Raw genomic sequence first — 26,335 nt, 5'->3', positions numbered from 1 at the left:
CTTGTTTAGCTCTCTCTGCCCAAGTTTGAAGACAGGCCTTGGAGAGAACACAGGTTCAGAGAACAACAACACACAAAAATCCAAGTTAGATGCAATTTTCAGCATTTTCCTTCTGTCGGGCACAGTCTGTCTTTCAAGTTCTGCCACCTGAGCTCTTCAGTTCTTGGTCTCAAGGTTGTTTATTGTATTTTATCTATATTTTTTTTCTCCTGTCGTGCCAAGGTCTGTTCAGCAAGACAGTCAGAGACACACTGCCTGCCCCTGGGATGGTGTTATCTTTTTATACTAAAAACAACATGTACAATATTTACAATTACTTCCCAATACCTATCACCTATGTTAGACAGTGAGCTTCTACTCTAAACCAATCCAAAAGTGCCAACATCACTGCAGAAGATGGAGGCCAAGAAGAAGAAGGAGAAAGGCTGGACATGCCCAGATTCCTCCATCTTGCCCCCTGAACCCCCATCCTAAAAATCTCAAAAATCTATTTTTTTCACCCCATAATAAATTCACTATCATTCTACTTAAACTGTCGTGGCTTGCAGATCTTCATATAAGGTTGGTAACTTGCTCCATGGGTTATAATCAAAACCACAGACATCTTGGGCTCTGTGCCAGGATCTCTGAGCCCTCTGGCAGGGGTCTTGGCACTCAGGACAGCCAGAGGGATGTCCTGAGTTCCGACAGGCATCTCCCAGCGCCCCGCGGCTCCCGGCCGTGCCCTGACCCTGCAGGCGGCGTTCGCAGCCCGGGACGCTGCGGGGGCTGCGGGAACAAGCCTGTGCTGCTCCGGAGCCTCTGTGCCCGGACAGAACGACATCTCCCGGCGGGCTGCGGAGCGGGGGCACGGCTCGGGGGGCTCGGTGCCCGCTCCGGCCCGGCAGGTGAGAGCGGGCGGCGGGCGCGGTCCGGGATGGAGCGGGCGCGGTCCAGGGATGGGTTTGGGAAGTTCCCCGCGGGATGCGAGCGGCGCCCCGGCGGGGAGAGGAGCTTTGGCTCCCCGTGCACCAAAGGAAAGCGATTTTCCAAGCCATTCCGTGTGTCCAAACCCGCGGACGCTGCGCCGGAGGTCCGTAAATGCCAGGGAATTAGAGAGTGCGCGGGGCTCCGCGGCTGCTGCTGCTCCAAGGATTCCTGACAGTGGGAATTGTTCGCTGGGACCGCTGGGGGCTTTGTGCTGATTTCGGGAACAGGAGGGTTCTAATCTGCATTCCTGGTAGGGGAGCGTGTGCGGCATCTCCAACAGCTGGAACCAGAGGTAAGGTTCCTGCTAATGGAATAAAAACATTGAAAAAAAAAAAGTTTTATTTTTGATGGAATAAAAACATTTTTAAAAAAGGTTTTATTTTTAATAAATAAAAAACATAAAAAATGTACCAGGGTTTATGGAATACATACATTTTTAAAAGCTTTATGTTTTATAAATAAAACCGTAAAAATTATGTTATATATATAATATATATAACATATATATATATAAAACATATATATAACATATTTTTTGTGTTTTCCATAAAACATAAAAATTGTTTTAGTTTAGTATTAAAGTTTCCATAAAATTGTTATTTCCATAAAATTGTTATGGAAATAACAATTTCATTTAGCGTTCCTCGGGAATGTGGCCAGGTTTCCCTGTTTAGTTAAAGTAAGTGGCTTTAACTATTGGCATGTAAATGGTTTCTTTATGGTTTATTTGCTTATTTATAAATGGGCATGTGAAATCGAAGTTTTTTTTATTTATTTATGGATAATTTTGCCAGACCTGAGGATGATTTGACTGAGTACTTTATGCATAATTCCCTTTGCTGAACAAGTGTTTTAGGCATGAGAAGAAAACCTTATAGGTTTAATGCCCATATTTTGTTGCATAACTGAGCAATCTGCAAAGACTAAGCAAACTATGTACTCTGCTCAAGCTGGGTTTAGTTTGTGAGAATTCGGCTGGGATTTTGATTGCCCAGGAGTTAAAACATACTGTTTCCAAATGCATTGCTTAATTTTCTAACCCTATTGAATTAGGCTGTTTTCTCTTCCCTTCTTTTCCTAACATAGTTTTATCTAAAGGGAAATTGCCTGGTAATTTTAGGTGAACCTAAAAGATAGAATCCAGTCCTAGAAGCCAATGTCTCAGAGTTACTCAGAGAGCCACAAAAGCAGGGCTCATATGTGGATTGGCCCTGCTCTTTGGGGATGCTGTGCTTCTCCCCTGAAGCAGATATTGCTCCTGTTTGAAGTAAGCTAAAGCTGAGCCTTGAGTGCACAGATTGCTAATGCTTACTGAAAATCGATGGAAGATAGTCCCCAAAAGCAATTAAGCAGCTTTGAAAATCAATCCACAGTTGAAGTTGTCCAAGGACAGGGATTAGATCTTTGTCAGAGCTGAAGTCTTTGTGGGGAAGGTCCTGGCGCAGTGTCAAGTTCATGGCTCTTTGTTCTACATCTTTTCCAGTCTGAATTCATTTCCAGTCAAAAAATCGTTAAAAATTTGTTCAAACTTGTGTGTGATTTGCTAAACTCTGCTGGCTTGTTGTTTTTCCCAGAGTTTGTTGTTTTATTCTGTGTGATCATAACGTCGAAGTAAATAATTTGAAATAGAGCACAGTGGGTAATAACCAGTGCAGGCAAAATCCAACATGCAATTTGTCTGTATGAATTGCCCAAAATAGGCTTTGGATTACTGGCTGTTTTAAAAGGCTTTTTTGCCCCCTGTTGATTTACTGTACTTTAAGTATTTGGTCATTCTGTAGGGTAACACCGTTCCTTTCAGCCTGTTTGTTTATCCAGGGTTTCAGCAAAGCTTTCAGACCCACCCAGGATTTTTAGGCATCAAATGGCAATGTTTTAATCTTGTAAGCACTGTGAAATAAGCTCAGGCTCCTTAGTGGAAGGACCAATTTGTTCTGAGTAATTACAACGGGTAAATGAAAGTGTTAGGGGTAATAATTCTGGAATGGTAATACTCCCAGAAATTCTTGCTGCTTCAGTAATAGTTCGTCAAGTAATTTGTCAGTGGAGAAGTGGCAAAGCAGAGCTGGGGGTGGTAGGTGAAGCATAGCTTATAGCTCTAGGCAAAATAAATTGATTATTTTACATGTTCCTATGCGCATTTCTTGTTGGAGTATTCAAATTCTGTGGGCAGATGAGCAGAGGTAAAGCCTTGCCTTTGTGGTAGGCACTATTTCATTGAGCCTGCAGGAGTATTTTCTTCATGCCATGCATAATCCCAGAACCAGGGCAGACTTCTGCAAAGTGCAAGTTCCAAATGTGGCAAATAGATCTCTAATTACTGTCTAAGTCCCTGAAGAAAAGTCACTTGGAAAGTAGAGCATCTTGCTTCTCTCTGAAGAGCTTTGGTCTGCTTGTAATTAATGCTGAAAATACTTTTTTCCCTTCTGAATACCACTGCTGAAAAAGTCCTGGATTCTTCCTCTGCACACATTATTGTTAATTAAAAGCATCACTGTGTGTGTAAATGGGTATTTACATAAATGGTAAAGCACAAAACATCGTCTTCCAAAGTGGCATTTGCTGTGATATCTTGGTCATGCTACACATGGCAGGATGGCTGACAGTGATTTGAATATACCCTGGGGTTTATGGCTGGTTCTTTTAAGCAGCACTCTGAGTTTTTTAATATCTATTTAAGCATGTTGTTGTTGATTAAATTCTTTCTGATTGGCAGGGCTGGGAATATTTTTGTGGGAATTGTAGTGGCCATGCTTAGTTGTTCTCTCTGATAGTGCAATTGCCAGAGTGAAGAAATGACCTGTGGACATGTTTATGGAGGGATCTTGCTGCATTAAAGAACAGGAGCTGTTTGCCAGGTTTCCTCTCTGAAAAGTGAGCTGGCACCTAACATTCCTCCAGCTTTTTTTTAACATTTCTGCAGGAGATTATTAGGTGTAATCCATGAGACAAGAAAGGGCTCAGCAAACTTTGGGGTTTTGTTGTTTCTTGCTGTCTCAAGCAATTCTCCTCACATTTATTGCACCCAGCAGTCAAATCTTGTTCATCTTGTGAATTCTGTAGTTAGGACACACAGCTCTTGCTGACCTTGTTTGTTCTGTATCTGCAGCCTGGGTGGGCTTTGCTGTCTGATAGAAAACAAATCTTCCTCTCAGATAAAACCCCCATGTTTGATGAATCAAAACCCAAGCTCTGTTGGAGAACCAAGCTCTCTTGGGTGCTTCATCAAGAGTGGTAATTGCTCTCATCTGGTGGGTACAGGTAGTGCATTTTTCTGGAAATCCAAACAGAATGTAAATATTGTTATTAAGGGAGAGATAAAGTAGCAGAAATTGTTCTTGTTACATGTTTACTCTGGCACATCCTTTTGGTGTTGCAGTTATTTGACAGAAAATGATGGCTACCATCTGTTCCCCTCCTCTGGCATCATTCAAAGTTCCTTTCCTTGCTGGGAATGAAGTCTTTGTAGAGAGACAACAAGTTTTGATCTCTTCCTGTTTCCATAGTCACATTTAATATTCTTTAGTCTTTTTGCATTTATAGCTCTAGGCAAAATGAGTTGATTATCTTATATATTATTTTGCACATTTCTTGCATTATACTCAGAGTATGCAGGTTTTTGTGGTCAGGGAGTCTGGTGTCCCAGAAAAAGAAGGAAATCTGAAATAGTAGATGAAGGAAGGAGTCTCTCATGGAGGTAAGAGGGAGTCTGGCATCGATAAGGAAGGAGGAATTGTGGCATCATAGAAAAAGGAGGAAATGTGGAAAAGTTGGAGGATTGAGGTCATCACACACTGAGGAAGGAGGAAGTCTCACACATGGGGAAGAGAGAGTCTGGCACCATGAAGGAAGAAGAGAGTCTGGCATCAATCAGGATGGAAGGAAGAGTCTGGCATCACAGAGAGAGTCTGGCATCACAGAGGTACAATGGATTTGGACATCTCAGAGGTAAGAGGTAGTGTGGCATCAGACATGGAAAAGGGAAGGAAGGATTCCAGGATTCCAGGAAGGAATTGTAGAGGTTGAGAGAATCTGCCGTCACAGCGGAAGGAGAAAGTGTTGCGCAGAGGTAAGAGCAAGTCTGGCATCAGGAAGGAAGAAGAGAGTGTCATCACTGAGAAAGGAAAAGAGGGGTCTGACATCACAGAGCTGGACATCACAGAGGTAAGAGGGAATGTGGTGTCCTGAAGGAAGGAGGGGGTCTGGCATCACTGAGAAAGGAAGAAAGCGTCATAGAGATAAGAGAGAGTCTGACATCGCAGAGGAAAGGAATCATGTGGTGTCACAGAAAAAAGCAGGAAATCTTCACTACTGGAGGATGGAGTCTCATCCTAAAGGTAAGAGGGAGACTGGTTTGACAGAGGTAAGAGGAAGTCTGGCATCACAGAAGGTGGAGGTCATCTTGCATCGCAGAGAAGGAGGGAGTTTGGCATCACAGAGCTTTGAGGGAGTCTCACATCATGGGCAAGGAGCACATTCTCATTCATGCTGCCCTTGCTTCTTGGAGTCATGATCCTCATTTAAATTCACAATGTGTGCCTCATCTGTCTTGCAGTTAGCCAGAAAATTCCTCTGGCAGTCTTTATATTCATCGTTTTTATCTCCACACCTTCTTTTAACTGAAGGGTTGTCATGTATTTTGTTCTTACGTACCTCAAACTTCTTGCACTCCTTTTTTTTTCTCCTCTAAAGCACCACATATACATCAATTCTGCACGTTTTAATAATTAAAGGTTTCAGTAACACAGCTTTCTAACAGTGCTAATACAAAAAGCTGGTAAATCTGCTAGCTGAAAAGATCTTTCCCTTCCTGATTCCATGGAAGAATCTTGAGACTCAGACTGATGGAAGATCCTGCAGTAAACAGGAGGGGACATGCTGTGCTGTACCACCAAGCAATTTGTGATGAAAACAAGTCTTATCTGGAGATCGGGGGAGGTAAAACATTGGCAGTAACACCATGGCAGGGAAGGAGGGCAACCTTTTGCTCTTCACTACTGGAGGATTTGGTGAAGCTAAAATTAGAGCCCAAATTTGCCTGAAGGCCTGAGGAACAATTACCCCGATCTCATTTCCTTATCTGTAATATCTCACTCTTTTGGTTCATTTCCACCTCCTCTGTAAAATGCAGATGCTGGCACAGGATGAGGAAGTGAACCTCATTACTGCTAGAAGCTCTAGTGGAAGGCAAAACAGAACCACGTGCTGCTCATAATTTCTTTTCAGGCACTAGGAATGAGATGTTGAAGTAAAACTCAAGATGTTGTGGCTAAGAATTGTTTAAAAAACTGTTGCTGGCGTGGTGTCCTTCCCTTTTTTAAGTGGAAGATGGGATTTGAGAGAGCTTTCAGCTGTCTTCAGCCTCCATTGTATGCCAGGCTGTTGTCACTTCTCTGCACCTGTGCAAAAAACTTCTTCTTGCTGGGATTTGAGGGTCATTAAATAGAGTAAAGGCTGGATAGGATAAATAGGATAAAATCTTTGCATGATCTCACCTTGATGCACTATTATGGTAGTTTGAACAGCTCTTTCACCCTTAATTATCATGAACAGTGCTGATTTAAGAGTCCTTTCGTGGCTTTTCTGTCTGCAGAGTCTGAAACAAATTATTGCAGATGGAGAGTGCATCTCCTTTCCCCTGAATCATGCACACAGTCATTAGATCACATTAATGGGCATCACACAGATCCCAAGCTGGATTCTGTCAGTTTGTGTTTGTGTAGCCCAAAGGCTTTTTTTAGACTCTTGAAAGAGAGTGGGTTTGTTCAAACATAATAGAAGCAAAATGAGGAAAATTGAGATTAAAAAATCACAGTTTTAAGCAGCACGGAATAATGTGTAGGGCATGGCTTTAAAAGAACAAGTAATGTTGCTCAGAAATGTGGTCTTGTAAATTGAGTTTCTTCCTCTTAAGAAAGCAGTATTTTAAATAATGATTGGGGTATGAGCTTTGGCTGGCCAGTGGTTACAGACATTCTGCCCCTGGGCGAGGCAAAGTACATAACAGTGAACTTAGTCCCGTGCTACTTTTCTTTTATTCTTAGTTAGACTTGGGCCTCAGTGCCTGTGGGCTTTCAGTGTGGTACTGGAGAGTTAACAATGGATTGTAACTAGGAAAAATGAGGTGGGAATGTGTTGTGTGAGGTGCTCAAGCACCCCTCTGGAATAACACACCTGGGAGGACAAGTGCTGTAAGGGCCAGCTCTGGTTGATGCAGAGGTGTTGTGAGGGTTCCCAGGAGGAGGTGAGAGATGAGAATTGACTCCAAGTTCTCAGAAGGCTTATATTATATTATATTATATTATATTATATTATATTATATTATATTATATTATATTATATTATATTATATTATATTATATTATATTATATTATATTATATTATATTATATTATATTATATTATATTATTACTATATTACATTACATTATATATACTGTATTTTATATATCTTATATACTATATTTCATATCTTACATTTCATATATTCTATATATAAAATATTATATTTTAATATTATATAATATTCTATATATTATATAAAATATAATATATATTAAATATATATTATATACAGCATATATTATATATAAATACATAAATAGTTTTATATTATATATTCTATATTATATTCTATATTCTATTATATGATATTCTATATAATAATCATATTATGAATCATACTATATTATAAGAAATTATATATTAAAACTATACTAAAGAAAGAGAAAGGATAAATCAGAAAGCTAGACAGGAATGATAATAAAAACCCATGACTGACCCAGAGAGTCCAACACAGCTGGCTGGGATTGGTCATTAAGTAAAAACAATTCACATGCTGGGATAGTGTGGCGTCACTGCTTTGGGGACGTGACCTCACTCCTTGCTCACAGCCTTCTAATTAATTTCCTTCTGTACTGGTTAATTTCTGATTGTGAACAGTCTAGGGAAAAAAAAAAGTAAAATGGGATGATATCATCTCTTCCTGCTGTTTTGGAGATAGCATTGTGTGCCACCTCCCTGTGGCAATAAAAAATGTAAATGCTAAATTTCTTATCGAGACAAGGCAGAAACTCTGTTGGATTTGTATTTCCTGTCTTTGATCTGCTTTGCTTTATTTCATGCCATGCCTGCCTCTCCTCCTCCCCTCCAATGTTAATGCAGCATTCTATGCTCACCTGGAAGATGTTATCACTTGTAGGCAAAGCAATTTCTGTCTTGCTAAGCTATTTTCAAGCTTGTCATAATGCTCCATAAACTACAGAAACAGGAAGATTTTCTTCTATGAGTGGCTTGAGGGTTTTCTGTCTCTTTCTGATGGCAAAAATGTGATGCCTGGAGAAGGTAAGGGACAGGCTGAGGGTGAAGCTGTGGGGACTGTGCCATGTCTTAGTTCCTTTTAGGCTGTGGTAGTGCTCAGGGACTCTGTTACAGGTGCCATGAGTTTTTGAAGTCCTTCAGTGGGGTTGTTTTTCCTTCAGGTCTCTTGGGAAGAGTAACCTGCGGTTTCTGCTCTTTGGGCAAAGCAGGGTGTAAACAAAGGTGCTGCAGCAGAGTTGCCTTTCTGGTAAAGCCTGGTGTGGGATTTTATGTAAGGGAACAAAAATACACAGAAAAATCACTTCCAAATGGAGCTGTTACTTCTCCTGCAGGGTAATTATTAATCGATAAACCTCGTGTCTCTCAGAGTGTGCCAAGTGCTTTGAGCTGCCTTGCAGTGCGCTGGTAAACCAGTCTTGGAGAGAAAATGTTGTTAACCCTGAAGCATGATTAGCTCTGAAAGCAGCAGAGTCTCACCACTCCTGCCTCAGCCATGCAGCAGCAGTTTTGCCCTGGCAGGGTTTGGTAGCACCCGCAAAGCTGTGGGTGCTGTGCATAATTTGTTGCAGCTGGGTGGTGTTTGGGCCAGAAGGCATTTCCTGCATTAAACTGAAGGTCTTCACAGTTGATTATTTCTCCAAAAACATATTTCAGATGGATTCTAATGCTGCAAGGCTAAGATGGATGGTTACTTGTAGAAGGAGATGGGTATTTTACTATGAAGCTGTTTCATAGATGACCTCTGAAATGAAGAGCTCTGTTCTCTGAGGCATCTCTTCTGTGTATTGATGAAGACAAAGCAAGAGACAGGACATTACTTTAATGTAAATAATAATTGCTCTGTTCCTGTGGACCCCCTAGCCCTGATGTTAATGCACAGATAGGGGACAAATCAAAATGCAGAAAGGTGCTGAAAACAAGGAGTACTTCCTACAGGGAGCTGTAAGATACTGTAAGGAAGTTCTGGGGTTTTCTTGCAAAAGTATTTCACGAGATGTGCTTGATCTTCTTCGAGAGGAACTTGGTTTTGGGCTATTTACTGGGCCCATTGCATTTCAACATTTTTCTTTGAAAACATGTTTTTAAAGCAGCAAACCAAAAGCATTCCTCCTTGAACTCTTTAGGATACAAGTACTGTCTAAGGTATTTAAGTGTTGTCTGCAAACAATATCCACCCTGGGGTACAGCAAAGTCTCAGAGCCTAAGGACAGTGGAATAGATGGAAATATTTCCTTCTAAGGTCTTGCCTTTGGTCACATAAAAAGAGGAAAAAGCCAAACCAAAACACAAACTCCCTTTGAAGCACTCAAAAAGGAATTGTGCCAGTGTGGTTGCATCAAGAGAGTTCAGACAATAAAACCACCGGCACTTTGTTGTTGACATATCTGAAAAATGAGGGTAGAAAAGTGTTATTGTACCTGTTTGTCCTTCCACATTCATGGTGCTGTATAGCTGCATGTGGAACAAGTGTTAAGGAGCTGATAACTTCCACTTCACCACAGATCCCAGCAGCGATTAGTGGAGGAAATCCTGGAGCAAGTGCCTCACAACTGAGGCTGCTTTGTGCTGCTCAAACAACACAGAGAGCTCCAGAGAAGCAGCTTGAATAGTGAACTTGGGAAATCATTGCTCTGGGTGGCCTCCTCCGGGCCCAGGCTGGAGCTGCTGGCAGGAACATGCTGCATCCCGCAGCTCATCCCTCCCAAAACAATCCCCTTGGGTGAGGTGGTGAAGTTCAGAGGATGCTGATGCACTTGGTCCTTCCCTTCCTGGGCACTCACAGAAAAATGTGACACTCTTGGAGCTCTGGGGCCTGTGTTCAATATCATCAGAAATTTTACAAGCACTTTCAAGGCAACTGGGAGAGATTGAATACAGAGAGTCTCTCTTAGCAAAAAATAACCCAACCAATATCAGAGGTAGCTTCTTCCAAATCAGGATGACATCCCATGCAAATCAATTTGTCACCAGCCCCAGCTATCTGCAGTGGACGCCAGGATTCTTGTGAGACCTGAAGCTGGTTTTGGAACTTACTACTGGGTGGTAAACAAGCTCATCCTACAGTCTGAATTCACTGCAAAAAATGGGTTTCTGTTCACACAGCCAGTTCTTTCCACCTATGGTCCAGGATGAATGCAGAACACACACATTTGCACACAATCCCTCTCCAGGTCTTCTGCTGCAAGAATTCTGCTTCTCAAGTGTCCTTGAGAGGAGATGGGGGGAGCAGAAGTGGTTCTGTAGCTCAGGGCGTGGACATGAGGGTTTCTGGCTCCTGGAGGTTCAGTTCCTGGGCAGAGCAGCTCTGTCTCTGTGCTGGCAGGTATTGTATTTGCAGGGATCCCCGTGGCAGGAAGGAATGATGAATCTGACTCCATGTTCTCAGAAGGTTAATTAATTATTTTATGATACTATATTATATTAAAGAATACTAAACTAAACTATACTAAAGGATACAGAAAGGATACTTACAGAAGGCTAAAAAGATAATAATGAAAACTCGTGACTCTTTCCAGAGTGTTGACACAGCTTGGCCCCAATTGGCCAAAGAGTCAAAACAACTCACACCAGAATCCAATGAAACAATCACCTGTGGGTAAACAATCTCCAAACACATTCCACATGTGAGCAAAACACAGGAGAAGCAAATGAGATAAGAATTGTTTTCCTTTTTTTTCCTCTGAAGCTTCTCAGCTTCCCAGGAGAAAAATCCTGGGCGAAGGGATTTTTTCAGAGACTGTGAATGCCAGGGCCATGGTGCTGATGCAGCAGGAGTCAGGGCAAAGAGAGCTTTGTTTTTGGAGGTAGCCCAGCCTGAACAACAGGGCTGGCACTGACAGCAGCCCTTCTGTTTGCTGGGGGCTCTGTAAACAGATCAGACTGGCCAAGAGTTGGGATTTTCTGTGTGATGTTCACAGTTATGGTGGTGAACCTTTCTAGTACAGACATGGCCCCAGCTGTGTTGTGATTTCGAGGAAGCTGCTGTTTTTCTCCATGAAGGCTTAGGAGTAGAAACGTTATAAAATGCTGTGGTAGGCATCATTTCTCTGTAAAGTGCTCTGAGGTTTCTAGAAGCCCCTCCAGTTGTGCTTTGCAGTAAAATTTAATTGTGCTCAGGATGCTCCTAAACTGCATTGGTTTGTGTGCTGATGCAAGCTGAAATTGGATAAAATTTTTCATTCTGGGGAGAGTTATGGCCTGGGTGTTGTAAAGGTGGGAAAGGAGTGTTGTCTTGCGCTCCAGACAACATTGTGAAGAAAAACAAGTGGCAGAAGTTATGGAAGCACCAGTGAAAAAAAACAAATCAAGTTTTTTCAGTGCCTATCATCCAATAGCTCCATCCTCTGAGGATTCAGGGACATTCAAGGCTGTAGCATTTGCATGTGTAAAAAATAGAATATTTTTCTTTTTTTCCTTTTTTTTTTTAGCTTGCTCAATCTGCACAGTGCCTGGACAAATGTTCAACCAGCACAGATGTTTTATGGGTGCTTATCTTGACTTGTGTATTTATTTTTTTATTGTCAGCCATTAGAAAATTAAACTCAAGAAGTTGACTAAAACATGTCCTGTCGCATAAAGGCACTTAAACTATTCCATTCAGTTTCATTCCTGCTCTAATCCTGTGAATTCCTGTTAACTTGTGCTAAATTTCCTGTTTTGGTCCAGGAGTAAATTTGGTGCATTCTGAGGACTCTTTGAGCCATTCCAGAGCATCAAATTACTCTGCAGCAGCAAAACCAACAAAACCTCCTGGCTCTAGAGAAAATGAAGATGTTCTGGGTCATAAACAATCCTTGCCCTACAGAAGTTTTGAAATACTTGATGTCTTAGTAATTCCCCAGCAAATGAGTGTTTGAAGTATGACATTTTTTAAAATTATGCATTAAAATGATGACAGTACTGTTCCCCAAACCACCTTACTAAGGTTTCTTACACTTAAAGGCATGCTTGAAATCATTAATTATTAAAGACAAGTCTAAGTGGTTTTTCTACTTGCAGCACGAAACAGTCCAAATATATTCAAGATTATTTTCCTTTGGTTTTTTTTTTTTTGAGTGTTCTGACTGAAGCACAGCAGCCCTGCAGCTGGGTTATGCAGATGTGCTGTGAAATCAGGTTGCTCGGCACCTTGACAGAATTTTTCACTTTTTTTGGCAAAGTGGTCACATTTTAGAGCATGGGCTTTTGTTTCCTCTTTAAAACAGTTCACAGGGAGAAGGAAAGGGAAGGTCTGACTGCCCTTTACTCTGCTGTTCAAGGGTTGTGCAAATATATCCCTGCTCCACTTCCTGGCTGACTGGGAGGTACAAGGTGGCTGCCCTCACACTGTTGGCTTTTTATTCTGTATGTATAACCTGCCTTGCTTTTCTTTCCCTCTGAATCTACAGCAGTGCACATGTGAGCCTTGCTGAAGAGATGCTCTGCCCTGGGATTTGTGGGGAATCTAGAACTTCAGAGGAAGAGAAGGCATTAAATGTGAATTGTGTAATTGTAATTATTAAGTTATATTTATGTCATATTTACATTATAATGAATATCTAATTGCCACATTATCTCTTTAACCGACTTTGAGCTCTGTTTTTATTATGTGTCTTTTATTTAAAACGATTCTTCCTCATTTGGGTAGGTTGAAACGTTCTATTTCAGAAATTTCACAGAAGTATTGATATCCTGTGAGTGCCAGAGCATCCTGCAGCTGGAATCCTGTCTGAAAAGGGAAAAATCTCCTCAAAAAATGTGTGTGTCTCTCTGAGCTGACTGGGCTCACCAGAGTTCTGCTCTTCTCTTGCAGGCATTATGCTGCTCGAGGTGTTCCTGGTCCTGGGGACAATCCTCATCTACTTCTTCTTTTCCAAGAAGAATGAAGAGACACTGCCCTTCAAAGATGGGTGGTGGGGCAGGGGACAAAAGCCTGTGACCAAAGAAGACTCCAGTATTAGACCATTTAAGGTGGAGACTGCAGAGGAAGAGCTGAGTGTAAGCAAATCTCTGTGCTGGGGGAAGGGAAGGAAGAAATGGCCAAATGATGTAGAATGTGTTTGGAAGCAATTTTTAAATTGAACCAACAGGGTGCCAGTGATGGCCAGGTCTTGGGGGAAGGGATTTTTCAGTACTTCAGAAGATAAGTATGAATAGGCAGATCTCAGTGTATAATTTTGTTCTCAGCTGGCTCTTGCATGATTGCTGGTAAATAAACCTACTCTGCAAAGCCTAATAAACATAAAAATCATATTACAGATTACTCAACTCTGTTTTTCTGTTTGTGCATTTTCCTCAGTTTGTGTAGACCAGAATAAGAACAATGTCTTGTTTTTTTCCCCTTTCTTTCCAAAGCAATTACAAATACCTCATTTTCTTGACTGCTTTATGTTTGCAGCTGTGTTGGATGCTGATTCTTCTGTAATTAATAGTCTACTTTGGTCAACACTAAATTACTGTGGTAATTACAGTAAACACATACGTTGCAGAATTTGTTGCATAGAAAGATTTTGATTGTGTGTGTTTAAGGCAGGGATTGAACAATTTCATAGATCTTTGTGGGGTCATGGTTCAAACAATACTCCTGGGATTGCTCACATTATTAATTTATAATAGATTCCTAATTTCTCAGCAAGGCCTGGGTTTTTTAACACTTTGCTTACCCTTCTTAGTAATATCAAAAGACATTGCTCTCCATTCTGCTTTCCTCTTACACTGCAGACACTAAGATGGATCATTTCTAACTTTAAAATTATTGAGCAAGATTAGATTTCCAGACCTGCCTTTCAGCAGATCTGTGGTTCTAGTTGCAGTAGGAAGGGGCTCTTGGCTGTCCTTCCCTGCTGAGTGATTTTGGAGTGATCTTGCAGTGTCACCAGCATCTCCTGTAGTGCAGTGGGAAGGTGACTGATTGGCAAACTTCAGTTTCAGTCTGGTTTCACCAACTTTCTGTCTATGCAAAATCCTTCTGAGTGTTTTCTGGTGAAAGACTTCCCAGCCCTGGCTTTGGGAAGGAAAGTAAAAAGATTTGGGCCAGATCCATGCATTGACTGTGAGGAAAGCACCCAGGAAAGGCAGCAAGAGTTGCCCCTTGCAGCCACAGTGGTGCCAGCAGAGCAGCTTGCCCTCTGAGGTTCTCAAACTGGCAGACTCTGGTTCTCAGGTTAGGCAGCCCTGCAGAACAAAGGCTGAGAACAGCTGGGAGTGAAAGGGGAAGGAGGCCACCTGCAGGAGGAAAAATACTTGGACAGCTGAGGGAGGATCAACAAAAGGCACAGGTGTCTAATTAGAGATGTTACTTCCATAGTTCTCATTTCACGTGGGGATAACTAGAAACACACACAGCCCAAGACAGCAGACACAAGGGATTTTAATGTCTTTTCTCTCCCTTTCCCTGTAGGATTTGTTCAGGAGACTGGACCAGGCTCGATTCACTGAGCCACTGGAGAACAGCTGCTTCCATTATGGAACCAACTCAGTGCACCTCAGGAAGGTGGTGTCCTACTGGAAAAATCAGTTCAATTGGAAGAAACAAGTTGAAGTCCTCAACAAGTACCCACAATTCAAAACAAAGATTCAAGGTGTGCTGCTTTTCCCCTTAAAACATAACTAGCAATAGATAAATTTGTCTGCAAGGGAAAATTGCAACAGACAAATAGATATTTGTCTGCAATAGATAAATTTGTCTACAAGGGTGGGAAGAAGGCTCTGGTTGTGTCACAGGGCCTTCCCTCCCTGGCTGCCATAGTCTGGATCCTTGGCATCACTGCTGAAGGAGCAGGGAACTCCTTGGTTGTAACTGAAGCCTTCAGGACAAGGAATGACAAATGGAATTCCCTGTGCATGAGCAGCCTGTCAGCTGGTGTTAGCAGGAGCCAAGCACGAGTGTTTGGAAGCAGAAGAGGATCTTAAGCTGTACACATGTTCCCTGCCTTGCATGCAGCCATGCAAAAACTGCCACAGATGTCTCCTCGTGCTCTGTGGAGGTGCCCAGCTGCTGCTGTCACAGTGAAGCCATCAGCCTGGCAGCCCTCCTCAGCCTGGCAGGGCAGATGTGCTCTGCTGCACCTCTTCAAGCATTCCCAGGCCCAGGAGAGCACAATGCCTCTCCCCTGGGGTTGATGAGCTGCCAGCTGTGAGGGAATGGTTTCTCTTCATTCATTCTTTCCAAAGAGTTCGTTCAGCCAAGGTCTGCTGGTGCTGGAGCTTGGTCAGGCTGGGCTTTGTAAAATGCCTGATTTGAGGTGGTGCTTGGGTCCCTAGAGCTCAGCAGGCAATTGTCTCCCATGATGGCAAAATTTGACCTTAACAGGGTATTTTGTTCTGTTTTTATTTGCACTCAACAATTGTGTGTTATTTCAAAAGGTGTAGTTTGCCATGGTATTTTAAATGGATTTAGGACAATAAATGGTGCTGCATAAAGGTTAGAGCTTAAAGCACTTATTTAAATGATGGTTAGTGCTGAAAAAGATAAAACCAGAAAGTCTTCCCTTGAAAAAGAAGAAAAAAGCCCCATCTGAGACAAGAAAGGGAGAAGCAGCTAAGGACAATGCACTATGTATAGCAATGGGAAGGGAAATTTCAGGGCTGGGAAAGATTACAGAGAGCAGATATGAAAAGACAAGGTCAAACATGCTGTGTATCAGATTCCTACCTTCTGTCATCACTTGAAAGCTTTTCAGAGAGTGCAGAGATTCACAGAAGTGTCAAGGATGGGGAAATCTCAAGTCAGTGAAAGACGGTGGGATTGCTGGTGAGCTGGAGTTGATGTGAGTAAAACACGCTTAAATACACCAAGAAATGAGGAATTCAGGGAACAAATTCCTGTTTCCTGGAAAACAAAGCCCTGAGTTAGTTTGAGGAAGAGCAGCTCACCTGAAGCAGGTAGTGCAATGCTGTGTGAAGCTTTCAAAATGGAAACTACACTGCTGATTTTACCTTTTACTGGTCAAACTGGAGACTGGCACTAGAACAGAGGTTCCTGGTTTGGTTTATTCACTTAAAGAGATACTGAAAGCTTTGGACAAAAGGTAGGAAAGAACTACAAAAATGAACACTTGAACTCTCTTTTAGCAGGCATAAAATCCTCAATTTGGCATGATTGGTTTATCAGGAGTTAAGATGTGTGACCTGATTACAGGAGGCATCCACAGACAGAGAATACTTAGTGAAGGCTTTTAAAATTCCTTTTGTGCAGCATTTAGAGTCAGTGGCTGGGGACAGAAGCCAGACATATTCAAATAGAAAGTAAGGCATGCGCAAAATGAGGAAAGTGATTCGTGCCCCCAGACAAACAGCTGCACCTTGTGATGGATTCCCTATCTCTTGGTGCCTTCCAGCTGCAATTGCAGGCCTTTCAGGAAGAAAAATCTCTGGCTGACTGAAGCCTATCCTGTGCCATGTAGGGACATTTGGGTAAAATGTAATGGCACTTGGACTAAATGATGTAATTGTCTCCTCTGCCTGTAAGCTGTGTGAGTCACTGGGTTACCGTTGGTAGATTGCTTCACTCCTATGTCTTAATTTGCCAATTTATTTTAAAACAGAAATAGCCAACCCCGTTTTGCTGCTGTGATGCTTAATTGCCCATTATGAAGTACTTTAAGGTCCTTGGATAAATGTATCCAGAGAGGTGCAGTGTGTTTGCATGCTCACCACAAAAAAAGGACAGGAAAAAAGCTTTATTCCTAATCTATTCTGTGATTAGTTTCAGTGTCACGGTAAATTTGGGCCTGCTAATTAATGATTTTATTTTTACAGGCATTGATATCCATTTTGTTCATGTAAAGCCCCCTCGTTTGCCTGAAGGCCAGGCTGCAAAGCCACTGTTAATGGTTCATGGTTGGCCTGGCTCATTCTACGAGTTTTACAAAATCATCCCTCTGCTGACGGATCCTGCAAGCCACGGCCTCGGGGATGAGCACATCTTTGAAGTCATTTGCCCATCTATCCCTGGTTATGGCTTCTCAGAAGCACCCCACAAGCAAGGTATGACACAGGAGAAGAAACTGAACCCCCACAAGCCCAGTCTCACAGTGAGACTGTAACTCTTCTGTTAGCAGAACAGCAGCTCCTGTTCCATACTTCTTGTTTTCCCAGTGAGGAAACAGAGATCCTGTGTGTCCTGTGGGATGACAATTCTTATCTCATAAGGGGGTGACTTCAGGTGGCATCACTGGTTAGTTCCTGGAGCAATGAAGTTACAACTCAAGAGTTGTAGTTGCATCCATGGATTGTCTGTGAGTGAGCAGGCAGGGTAAATTTAATTTATTATTGCTCCTTTTTGGTGTTTTGCATCCATATTTGACAGCATTGTACAGGTAGGTGAGAAGGAAGAGTTGAAACTAAGCAGTTCATTTGTCCACATGGCAGATTGCAGCCAAATACCTGCTTGCTCAGCTTGTGCTCTGAGTTATACAAACACAAACTGCAGGAAATTGGGGCAAGGTAATGTTTAAAGTGACACTGAGTTTAGTATATAATTGCATGTGCAGATGTGGAGAAGGTTGGGTGTGGTATTTGCTGGGTCGCCCGGACAAAGGAGGAATTCAGAATCTGACTCCATGTTCTTAGAAGGCTAATTTATTATTTTATGATATTATATTAAAGAATACTATACTAAAACTATGCTAAAGAATAGAGAAAGGATACAGACAGAAAGTTTAACAAGATACTAATTAAAAACTCGTGACTGCTTCCAGAGTCCTGACACAGCTGGACCATGATTGGTCATCGAGTAAAAACAATTCACATGTTGGATAAACAATCTCCAACCACATTCCAAAGCAGCAGAACACAAGAGAAGCAATGAGATAATTATTGTTTTCATTTTTCTCTGAGGCTTCTCAGCTTCCCAGGAGAAGAAATCCTGGTGAAGGGATTTTTCAGAAAATATGACAGTGGCAGCTGGGTTTGCTTTTCTCTGCTTCCCTGGCTTTAAGTATCTGCTTTAATCATCTGAGTATCTTTTAGCTGCTTTAAGTATCTGACTATTGTTTCTATTTTAGAAACATCTTTTATGACTGAATTGGACAACTGAGTCAAGAGTACTGACTACCTTTTAGTTTGGTGCAGCAGCAATTCACTGATGGATTTTGTTTAAAAAAACCACAATTTTCGTGGTCAGCATTCAGAGCAGTGGAGAGGTCTGCAACAAAGGCTGGAGTTTGTTCTCCTCATGGATTCTGCTTGCTCTCTGTGCTTGGATGCTGAGCGAGGGCTTGCATACAGTCAGGCAAGGAGAAAGGGACTTGTAGCTTTTGAGGAGCTGGAACATTGCCTTGATGTGGAGAATCAGTGCTGCAGGGTCAGAAGCGTGGGTGGAATTAATGCAACAAAAGTGTTCTTTTCTTTAAATGCAGACTTCAATTCCGTGAGTGCTGCTTCTGTTTTTTATGAATTGATGCTCAGACTGGGATTCAATGAGTTCTACACCCAGGGTGGTGATGCTGGCTGTCTCATCTGCACCAACCTGGCCCAGATAGCTCCCAGGTGAGTAGCCCCTTGGTGCAGCTCTTTTACTCTGTGAATAGTTATTTCCTGTGCACTTGGGAGTGTCTGCCCAAGTCCTCACTGTGTAGGTGTGGCATTCATGTTCTTTGCCCAGGATTTTTCTCCTGGGAAGCTGAGAAGCCTCAGAGAAAAAGGAAAACAAATTATTATCTCATTTGCTTCTCCTGTGTTGTGCTCACATGTAGAATGTGTTTGGAGATTGTTTCCCCACAGGTCATTGTTTTATTGGATTCTGGTGTGGGTTGTTTTCACTCATTGGCCAATCAATGCCAGGCTGTGTTGGGGCTCTGGAAAGAGTCACGAGTTTTCATTATTATCTCTTTAGCCTTCTGTAAGCATCCTTTCTGTATCCTTTAGTATAGTTTAGTATAGTATTCTCTAATATAATATAGTATCATAAAATAATAAATTAACCTTCTGAGAGCGTGGAGTCAGATGCATCATTCCTGCCTTTGTCAGGGCACCCCGCAAATACAATATGTAGTTTCTCCCTTTGGTGCTCAGTGTTAAGCAAAGATCCAAAATTACATAACTTTAGTTTATATTCAATGTTTTTTCTTTCAAACACTTGTGCAGCAGTTTGGTAGTGGCCTCACTGAGGTCTGCAGTGGAACAAGTACTTGTAAAGAAAAAAAAAGGAGGATTTGTGGCTTAGTGCCCTGGAGTGTGTGCTGATTACTGACAGTTGTCCCTTTGACTTGTCATTTTTGTGTGAAAAGCCACACTACAAAGGGCAGCTGAGGTCGTGATGTAATTAACAGGCTGGAACTCAAGTATGTCCATTCCTGTTAATAACATTTTAAATGTTACAGGTCACAGCACCAAGCCTGGCAGAGTTCAAGGAGCGTTTGGGCAATGCTCTCAGGCACGTGCTGTGATTTTTGGGGCTGCCCTGTGAAGGGCCAGGAGCTGGACTTGGATGATACTTGTGGGTCCTTTCCAACTCAGGATATTCTATGATTCTAAATACAACAACTTTGAACTTTTGTTAACTTTTTGTTAATTTTTGTGGTTTTTTTTTTTTTGTCTTTAGCCACGTGAAAGGTCTCCATTTAAACATGGTCTTGGTTTCTAAGCTGGGGCTCTCTCACCTGCTCTCCATCCTGCTGGGCCAGTACTTCCCAGGGCTCTTTGGATTCCAGGATGAAGATGTCAGGAGGATGTTCCCCTTCTTGAAGAAATGGCTCTACAAGATCTTGTCTGAGTTTGGCTATGCTCACATACAAGCGACAAAACCAGATACTGTTGGTAAAACAGACAAAAATAACCCCACAACCTTTTTTGAGCTCAGGATACCTAAATCTCTTCACTTTAGTTGTACTTTTATAGAAACAAAATGTACTGCTTAAAATATGCAGAAAATAGGGGGGTTTTGCAGTGTATCTGCACATCCAAACTGAGCATGCTCCAAGTGCCACTGACCTCATTTTCCAATTTTCATAAATAAAATAGATTGTTTCATATTTTTCCACTTCTGCTGTCACTGGAGACTGTAATTCCATTTCAAATGCAGCTCTGCTGAGAGCAAAAGATAATTTCTTCTCATAGAATGGATCACATTCAAGTAATGTAAACTACAAGAAGCTTTTAGCTGTCTCAGCACACAATGTAGCTTATTTATTATAGTGAAAATTAATACCTGAGAAGTAAAATCAAATTTCACTTTCACTCATTGTTCTGAATTACTTGCAGACTTTCAAGGAAAAAAAAAATTAGCTGTAAATGTTCTTTCTACATGAGCTAGTCACTCAGATGGTTTAACTGCTTTAAGTATCTGAGTATTAAGTGTTTCTATTTTAAAAACATCTTTTGTGACTGAATTGGACAACTGAGTCAAGAGTACTGACTACCTTTTAGTTTGGTGCAGCAGCAATTCACTGATGGATTTTACTTAAAATATAGTTAAGGGAAATATTTCTTAATGGTTTTCCATAAGCTTACCTACAGAGGCAGGTATGTTCTTTAAATGTGTAGGCAAAAGGATAATTGTATGAATATAAAAAAAATTTTGCTTCTGTTGAGTTTTGGTTCCTAAAAACTGCCAGTCTTTTGTGCTTTAGGAAAGAGAGGGAAGCTGATATCTGAAAGATGCCTGAGCCATGCTCCTTCTCAATCAGAATTTTGGCTGATTCTTGTCCTTACCAGTCAGGTGTGGTCTGTCAGAGCAGACTGGGAACCAGCAGCCAGTTCATGCTTTGGGAGCTGGAGCGTTTCTGCAGTTCTCCTAAGGACAAAGAAGAGAGGATCAGGGCAGTGGCAGGTTCCTAAAAGGGCAAAAACACTCTGAAGAAATTTCTGGCAGAAATGCCTACATTCCAAGTGCTCAGAGGTTCAATTTTCATCTATGTAACCATACGCACTCTACTCACAGTGAGTAGCTGAGAACAGGCTTGTCATGTCCAGCACATCTGGAAAGTGCTCAACAGAACTTTTTCAAACACTTGCTATTTCACTTATCAACAGTAGTTGCTTAATAATTGAAATCCCACTGTCATGTTTCAATAGCAATTACTGGTGAATTTGTGCCAGCTGCAGTGTTAGGCACCTTCCTGGAAGGCTGGGTTGCAAGGGTGGAACTTCAAATTCCACCAAATTCCCAAATACAACTTCAAAGCTGTTCCCAAGGAACTTGCTGTTCCTTGGGAACAGCTTTTCCTCATGTTTTACTGACAAACTGGGACAGTTTACAATCCCTGTATTTCACAGCACTAGGATGTGTGATCAAAGTTCCAAGTGCAGGTGTGGTCTTTCTGTTCTTTGTGTCCAAGAAAAGCAAACTATAAAATCTATAGGAAGGCTTGTTCTACATGAAGGCAGTTTGCTATTGCTAATTCAGAAGATGGACCATTTAGCAGAGCCTTGCTGTTCCTTAATGACTTTCTAATAATCCTTAAAATGTTTTTGCTGTTAGATAATGCTGCAAATCCTCCTGGTCATGTGTAGGCATGTGGGGTTTGGCTCTGTAATGCTGTTTAATACATGACAACTTCCAGATTAATGGAAGCAAACCCTCCTTGGCACATAGAGCTTAATCTTATTAGCTTACCAGAAAAAAAGAAAAGCCAGCAGAAATCCAATACTGTTACATCAGTTCAAAAAATGTTCAGTGTGAGCTAATATGGAGCCTGCTCATTTGCAGACACTTCAAGTTTATGATTTGGCATTAAATGGCTCCAGCTCATTGTATTATTTTATTTATTCAAGAAAGCAGCTGATGGAACAGCTTTGTAAAGTTAGATCCCCTGTATTAAACAGGCAGCTTCTCTAACACTCTGAGTTCTTTAGTTGGATATCAGTTACAGGTGAATTTTCCTCCTCCTTTACAGGCTGTGGTTTGAATGACTCTCCTGTGGGACTGGCTGCATACATCTTGGAGAAGTTTTCTTCGTGGACTGATATGGAATTCCAGAATCTAGAGGATGGAGGACTAGAGAGGTGAGCCCTTTCTCCATTTTGCATGAGGTGGCTAAGCCCAGAGTCACAGCTGGAGAGGTTTGTCTGAAGTGGTCACCTCACACCTCAGGGGAGCCTGGAGTGACCACAGCTGGTGCTGCACACTGAGAGGCAAACAGGCCATGCAGGCTGATGGATTCCCTTCCCACTTCCATCTCCTAGGAGATGGAAGCGGGAAGGAAAGGACACAGACAGAAGGCTAGAAATACACCCTGCAACTCCTGGGTATTAAAAACTGACTTATGGGGAAGAATCTCATTAGGACACAAAATCCAAAAGTTTAACCCACATTAAGATGCTGGCAGCTCATGATTCATTGTAATACTAACAATTAACTCCCTGTGGATTTGCTTTGGATTGATTGTTACAGCTTCATCTACCTACCATTCGCTAATAAAGGATTATGTTTAGTGTGCAGCAGAAACCAGAGCTGAAATCCCCTTTGAGAACTACCTGGCAGGAATGGAGAGAGGGGGCATGCTATGGAAAGCAGATTTGTATGGAATGTTTGCCCTGCATACAGCTAATAACTTTATATGAAACATGCACTGTTTACAGCACATGCTGGTGTGTCAGGGCTCTGTTGAGGGCTCACAGTAGCATTTCAGATTATCATTAATAAATGGCACAAGCTGCTGCGTGTGCTGTTCTGCTCCCACCCTCCCAGTCTGTGGACAGGAGAGACAGCTGTGCTGGAGCATAAGGTGCTTGTTGGAATCTCTTGTATTTGCCTTATATCTTTTATTTGTTTTATATCTCTTGTATCTGGGGTTCCCAGACCAAGGGAGGAAATGATGAATCTGATTCCACATTCTTAGAAGGCTAATTTATTATTTTATGATACTAGAATATATTAAAGAATACTAAACTAAACTATACTAAAGAATACTAAAAGGACACAGACAGAAAGCTAGAAAGATACTAAAGAAAAACTTGTGACTCTTTCCAGAGCCTTGACACAGCTTGACCCTGATGGGTCATTAAGTCAAAATAATTCACATGAAACCAATGAAACAACCACCTGTTGGATAAACAATCTCCAAACACATTCCAAAGCAGCAAAACACTGGAGAAGCAAATGAGATAAGAATTGTTTTCCTTTTTCTCTGAGGGTTCTCATCTTCCCAGGAGAAGAATCCTGGGCAAAGGGATTTTTCCAGAAAATATGACTACCACAGAATCTGCCTTCCATGTAGGAGTTAGAATGTGATTTCCCAGTTTGTGTCTGACAGCCTTTAGCATCCTTAATTGGTCACTGGCAGACAGAGTGGGAGTAATAACTTTGCCTCTCCACTCTTAACCACTATTTATTTCCTATATTTTTTTTCCCCCTTACAACCAAACCAAAGTCAAGTACCTGCAAATCAGTCTTCAGTTCTAATTAAGCAATCTCTTGGGCTTGCCTTTTCAGGAAGTTCAGCCTGGATGACCTGCTCACCAATATCATGATCTACTGGGTGTCAGGCTGCATCGTCTCCTCCATGCGTTTCTACAAGGAAAACCTGCAGAAGGGGATAGGCACACAGAAACATGACAAGTAAGTGTGCTTTCTTCTCTTTAAATATTTTGCCTTTTAATTTTAATTTTATAGTTGTATGCTTTATAGATTCCTGAATGCTGAGGAAAAACACTGCTCTCTCACAGAAATCCTCTGCAAGACATGCCAGGCAGTTGATGTACTGTGCTGTGCTTGCAAAACACGGTGCTTAGGCAGGAATCCTGAGCCCTCAGTGAGGAGATCTGACTGGAGGCACTGCTTGAGGGCCTCCCATTCATGGTGTATCCATCTACTTCCCGATTTTATTTCAGTTACTAAATCAGTCTGTGATTGAGTCACACAGTCAGTTTTGTTTAGTTTAGTTGGTTGTAGTTTTAGTACTTTTCTGGACACAATTTTCCTTTTTTCTGCAAAAGGCTTAAGTCCTTCCTTTGGAAGCAACTTCAGCCTGCTGACAAACTGCATCCTTGAGAAGTCAGTGAGACTGATGTGCCTGCTGCTGCTCAGGCTCTTCAGGCAGCAGCTTGGTTGCATGCACTTGTGTCAGCCTGAGTATGAGTGAAGGCCTAAACCTGCCCTGAGGTATTTGCACCCACAGCTTAGTGCCATGCTATTTATTTAGCTGTGAAATGATGCTCCCAGGAAGCTGACTCAGTTCCTGAAGATGTTGTGGCTATGCTGTGGGCAGTATCTTGCTCTGGTTGTGCCTGCATTAGATGAGCTGCATGAGCTCCTAAGTGCCTAGAGGACAGAGCCTCAGAGTCTTGTGTCAAGTTCTGACCTCAGCCTTCCAGTGGCTACGTGCCCAACACTTTTTGTATCTACATTTTAAAGTCTGTCACTTCTGACCATGCAGCTTATGTGTATGGAATATTCAAACCTAGAAAATGTGGCTCTTAGAACAAGCACAGACCACTCACACCACTCAAATCCAGTTGCTTCCTTACACTTCCTAATGTGAAGAATGTTTTGTAGTGTGCATTTGTGCCAGTTAAAAGCAAGAGCTACTTTACAAGGTATAGTCTCGCATATACTAATGTTGCTTCTGAGCTAGCCTAGATTATCAGTATTCCTCTCTTCTCTCCCCCCATTAAGTAATTGTTGTCCTGCCAGTCTTAGTGTATTTGAGTGGTTATCTTCTCTGTAAATCTCTCTCCAGCTCTTATCAAATTGTGTGCTTGCCCATCAATTTGAGCCCTGTGTGCAGCAAGAGGAAATCTGCTGCCCACCACCTCCCAGGGCTCTCCTCTCCCTTTCCATGCTTCTGAGCCTCATGCCCTGGATCCCCTGCCTTAATATCACCGTATGAAAAAATAAAAGAGAGGTTTTTCCTTCAGGAATTATAGCTGTCTTCAGTTTTAGGGTCTGGAAATCCAATTTTTAATGCCTAACAAGAGTGATCCCAACTGTTCAGGAAAATTTCCTTGGGACTTTTGATTTGTTGCAGATTTAAGTGTTTGGAAGATGACAATGATTCTCTCTCCTCTCTCAGGCTCACAGTACAGGTACCCACTGGCATTGCTGCCTTCCCTAATGAAATCCTGCACATACCCCAGGCTTGGGCCAAGAAGAAATACACCAACCTTGTCTCCTTCCACTTCATGCCTCGGGGTGGCCACTTCGCAGCTTTGGAGGAACCTGAACTTCTTGCTAAAGATATTCTGCAGTTTGTTGACAAAGTAGAGAAAGAGCAACTCTGGAAAAAGAAAGGGGAATAACTTCCCTAAGAGACAGCAGGGTAATTACTTTTAGCTTAGCACATGTACAGGGCTTACTAAGTCTGCTGTAATCCATGTAATTAGATTTTATTGTTGACCAGATGTGAGCAAGGACAGAAAGAAAAATACAGTGTATACTGCCATGGGGACCAACAGATTTTGGGCTGGTTTTTTTTTTGTTCAGCTAGGCTAACAAAGCAGCATGAAGAGTGCTTGAGTATCTTCTGAAGCATATTCTGTAGTATTTTTGACTCTTGCTTTGAGATTGAAAAATAGACCTCACAACTACCAACGTACCTAGTAACAGTAAAATTGTTATGAAAGGCTTTTTTTTCTCATGGCAGCAGTAAAATTTGAGTTGCTGTGAGTATGAAGTTCCTCACATAAAGAGCAGGGAGCAGCCTGGCAGGACCTAACTTGCATGAGTACATCAATCAATCAGCATTGATGAGCTTACAGTATCTTTAAACTGCCTTCTGCTGGCTGCCTTTCTCTTCCAGCTTGGGCTGTGAAGAAGCTGGACTGCCCTGTGCCAGGCTCCTGGGAGATGTGAGGAGCAGCTGAAAGACACAGGTGCCTGTGGCTCAGCCCAGGAGGTGGGGCTGGGTAGGAGTAATTGCAGCCCCAGCTACTTCTGCACTGAATTTATACTCTTAAATCATAGCCCTAGGTAGGCCCAACACACTGTGGCTTTGCACTGCTTTGGCAGGGTGTTATAAATACCTCTTGCTAAAGAATAAAAATATTATTAATTCAAAATTAAAAGAAAAATGAATTAAATTTTTGAATAACTCCTGTGTGATTCTTTTAATTCTTTTAACAACTGAGATTTTGCTTGGTACCAGCTAGGAGAATCATCAGCTCAGAACCTATCAGTTCTGTACTC

At 41.9% G+C, this 26,335-nt stretch overlaps 1 protein-coding gene across 1 annotated transcript; it reads left to right on the top strand.

Annotated features, from left to right (window-relative positions):
* The first annotated feature begins 1,116 nt into the window (after positions 1-1,116).
* On the top strand, positions 1,117-26,107 carry EPHX1 (epoxide hydrolase 1). The gene is made up of 9 exons (XM_030945439.1): positions 1,117-1,261; positions 13,082-13,266; positions 14,669-14,849; positions 17,029-17,256; positions 18,630-18,759; positions 19,814-20,028; positions 22,107-22,215; positions 23,645-23,770; positions 25,224-26,107. The coding sequence occupies exons 2-9, from the start codon at positions 13,087-13,089 to the stop codon at positions 25,447-25,449; spliced, it is 1,395 nt and encodes a 464-aa protein (XP_030801299.1). The 5' UTR covers positions 1,117-1,261; positions 13,082-13,086; the 3' UTR covers positions 25,450-26,107.
* The last annotated feature ends 228 nt before the right edge of the window (positions 26,108-26,335 follow it).

This window comes from Camarhynchus parvulus, chromosome 3, assembly GCF_901933205.1.
Source record: "Camarhynchus parvulus chromosome 3, STF_HiC, whole genome shotgun sequence".
In the NCBI taxonomy this organism is placed as follows: Eukaryota; Metazoa; Chordata; class Aves; order Passeriformes; family Thraupidae; genus Camarhynchus; species Camarhynchus parvulus.
This window is presented reverse-complemented; position numbering and strand designations above follow the sequence as displayed.

Coding starts and splice junctions, on each gene's coding strand:
- EPHX1 (XM_030945439.1), top strand. CDS start 13,087: ATGCTGCTCGAGGTGTTCCTGGTCCTGGGGACAATCCTCATCTACTTC. Junction 18,760..19,813: donor CTGGCCCAGATAGCTCCCAG/GTGAGTAGCCCC, acceptor TTTTGTCTTTAG/CCACGTGAAAGGTCTCCATT. Junction 23,771..25,223: donor GGCACACAGAAACATGACAA/GTAAGTGTGCTT, acceptor CTCCTCTCTCAG/GCTCACAGTACAGGTACCCA.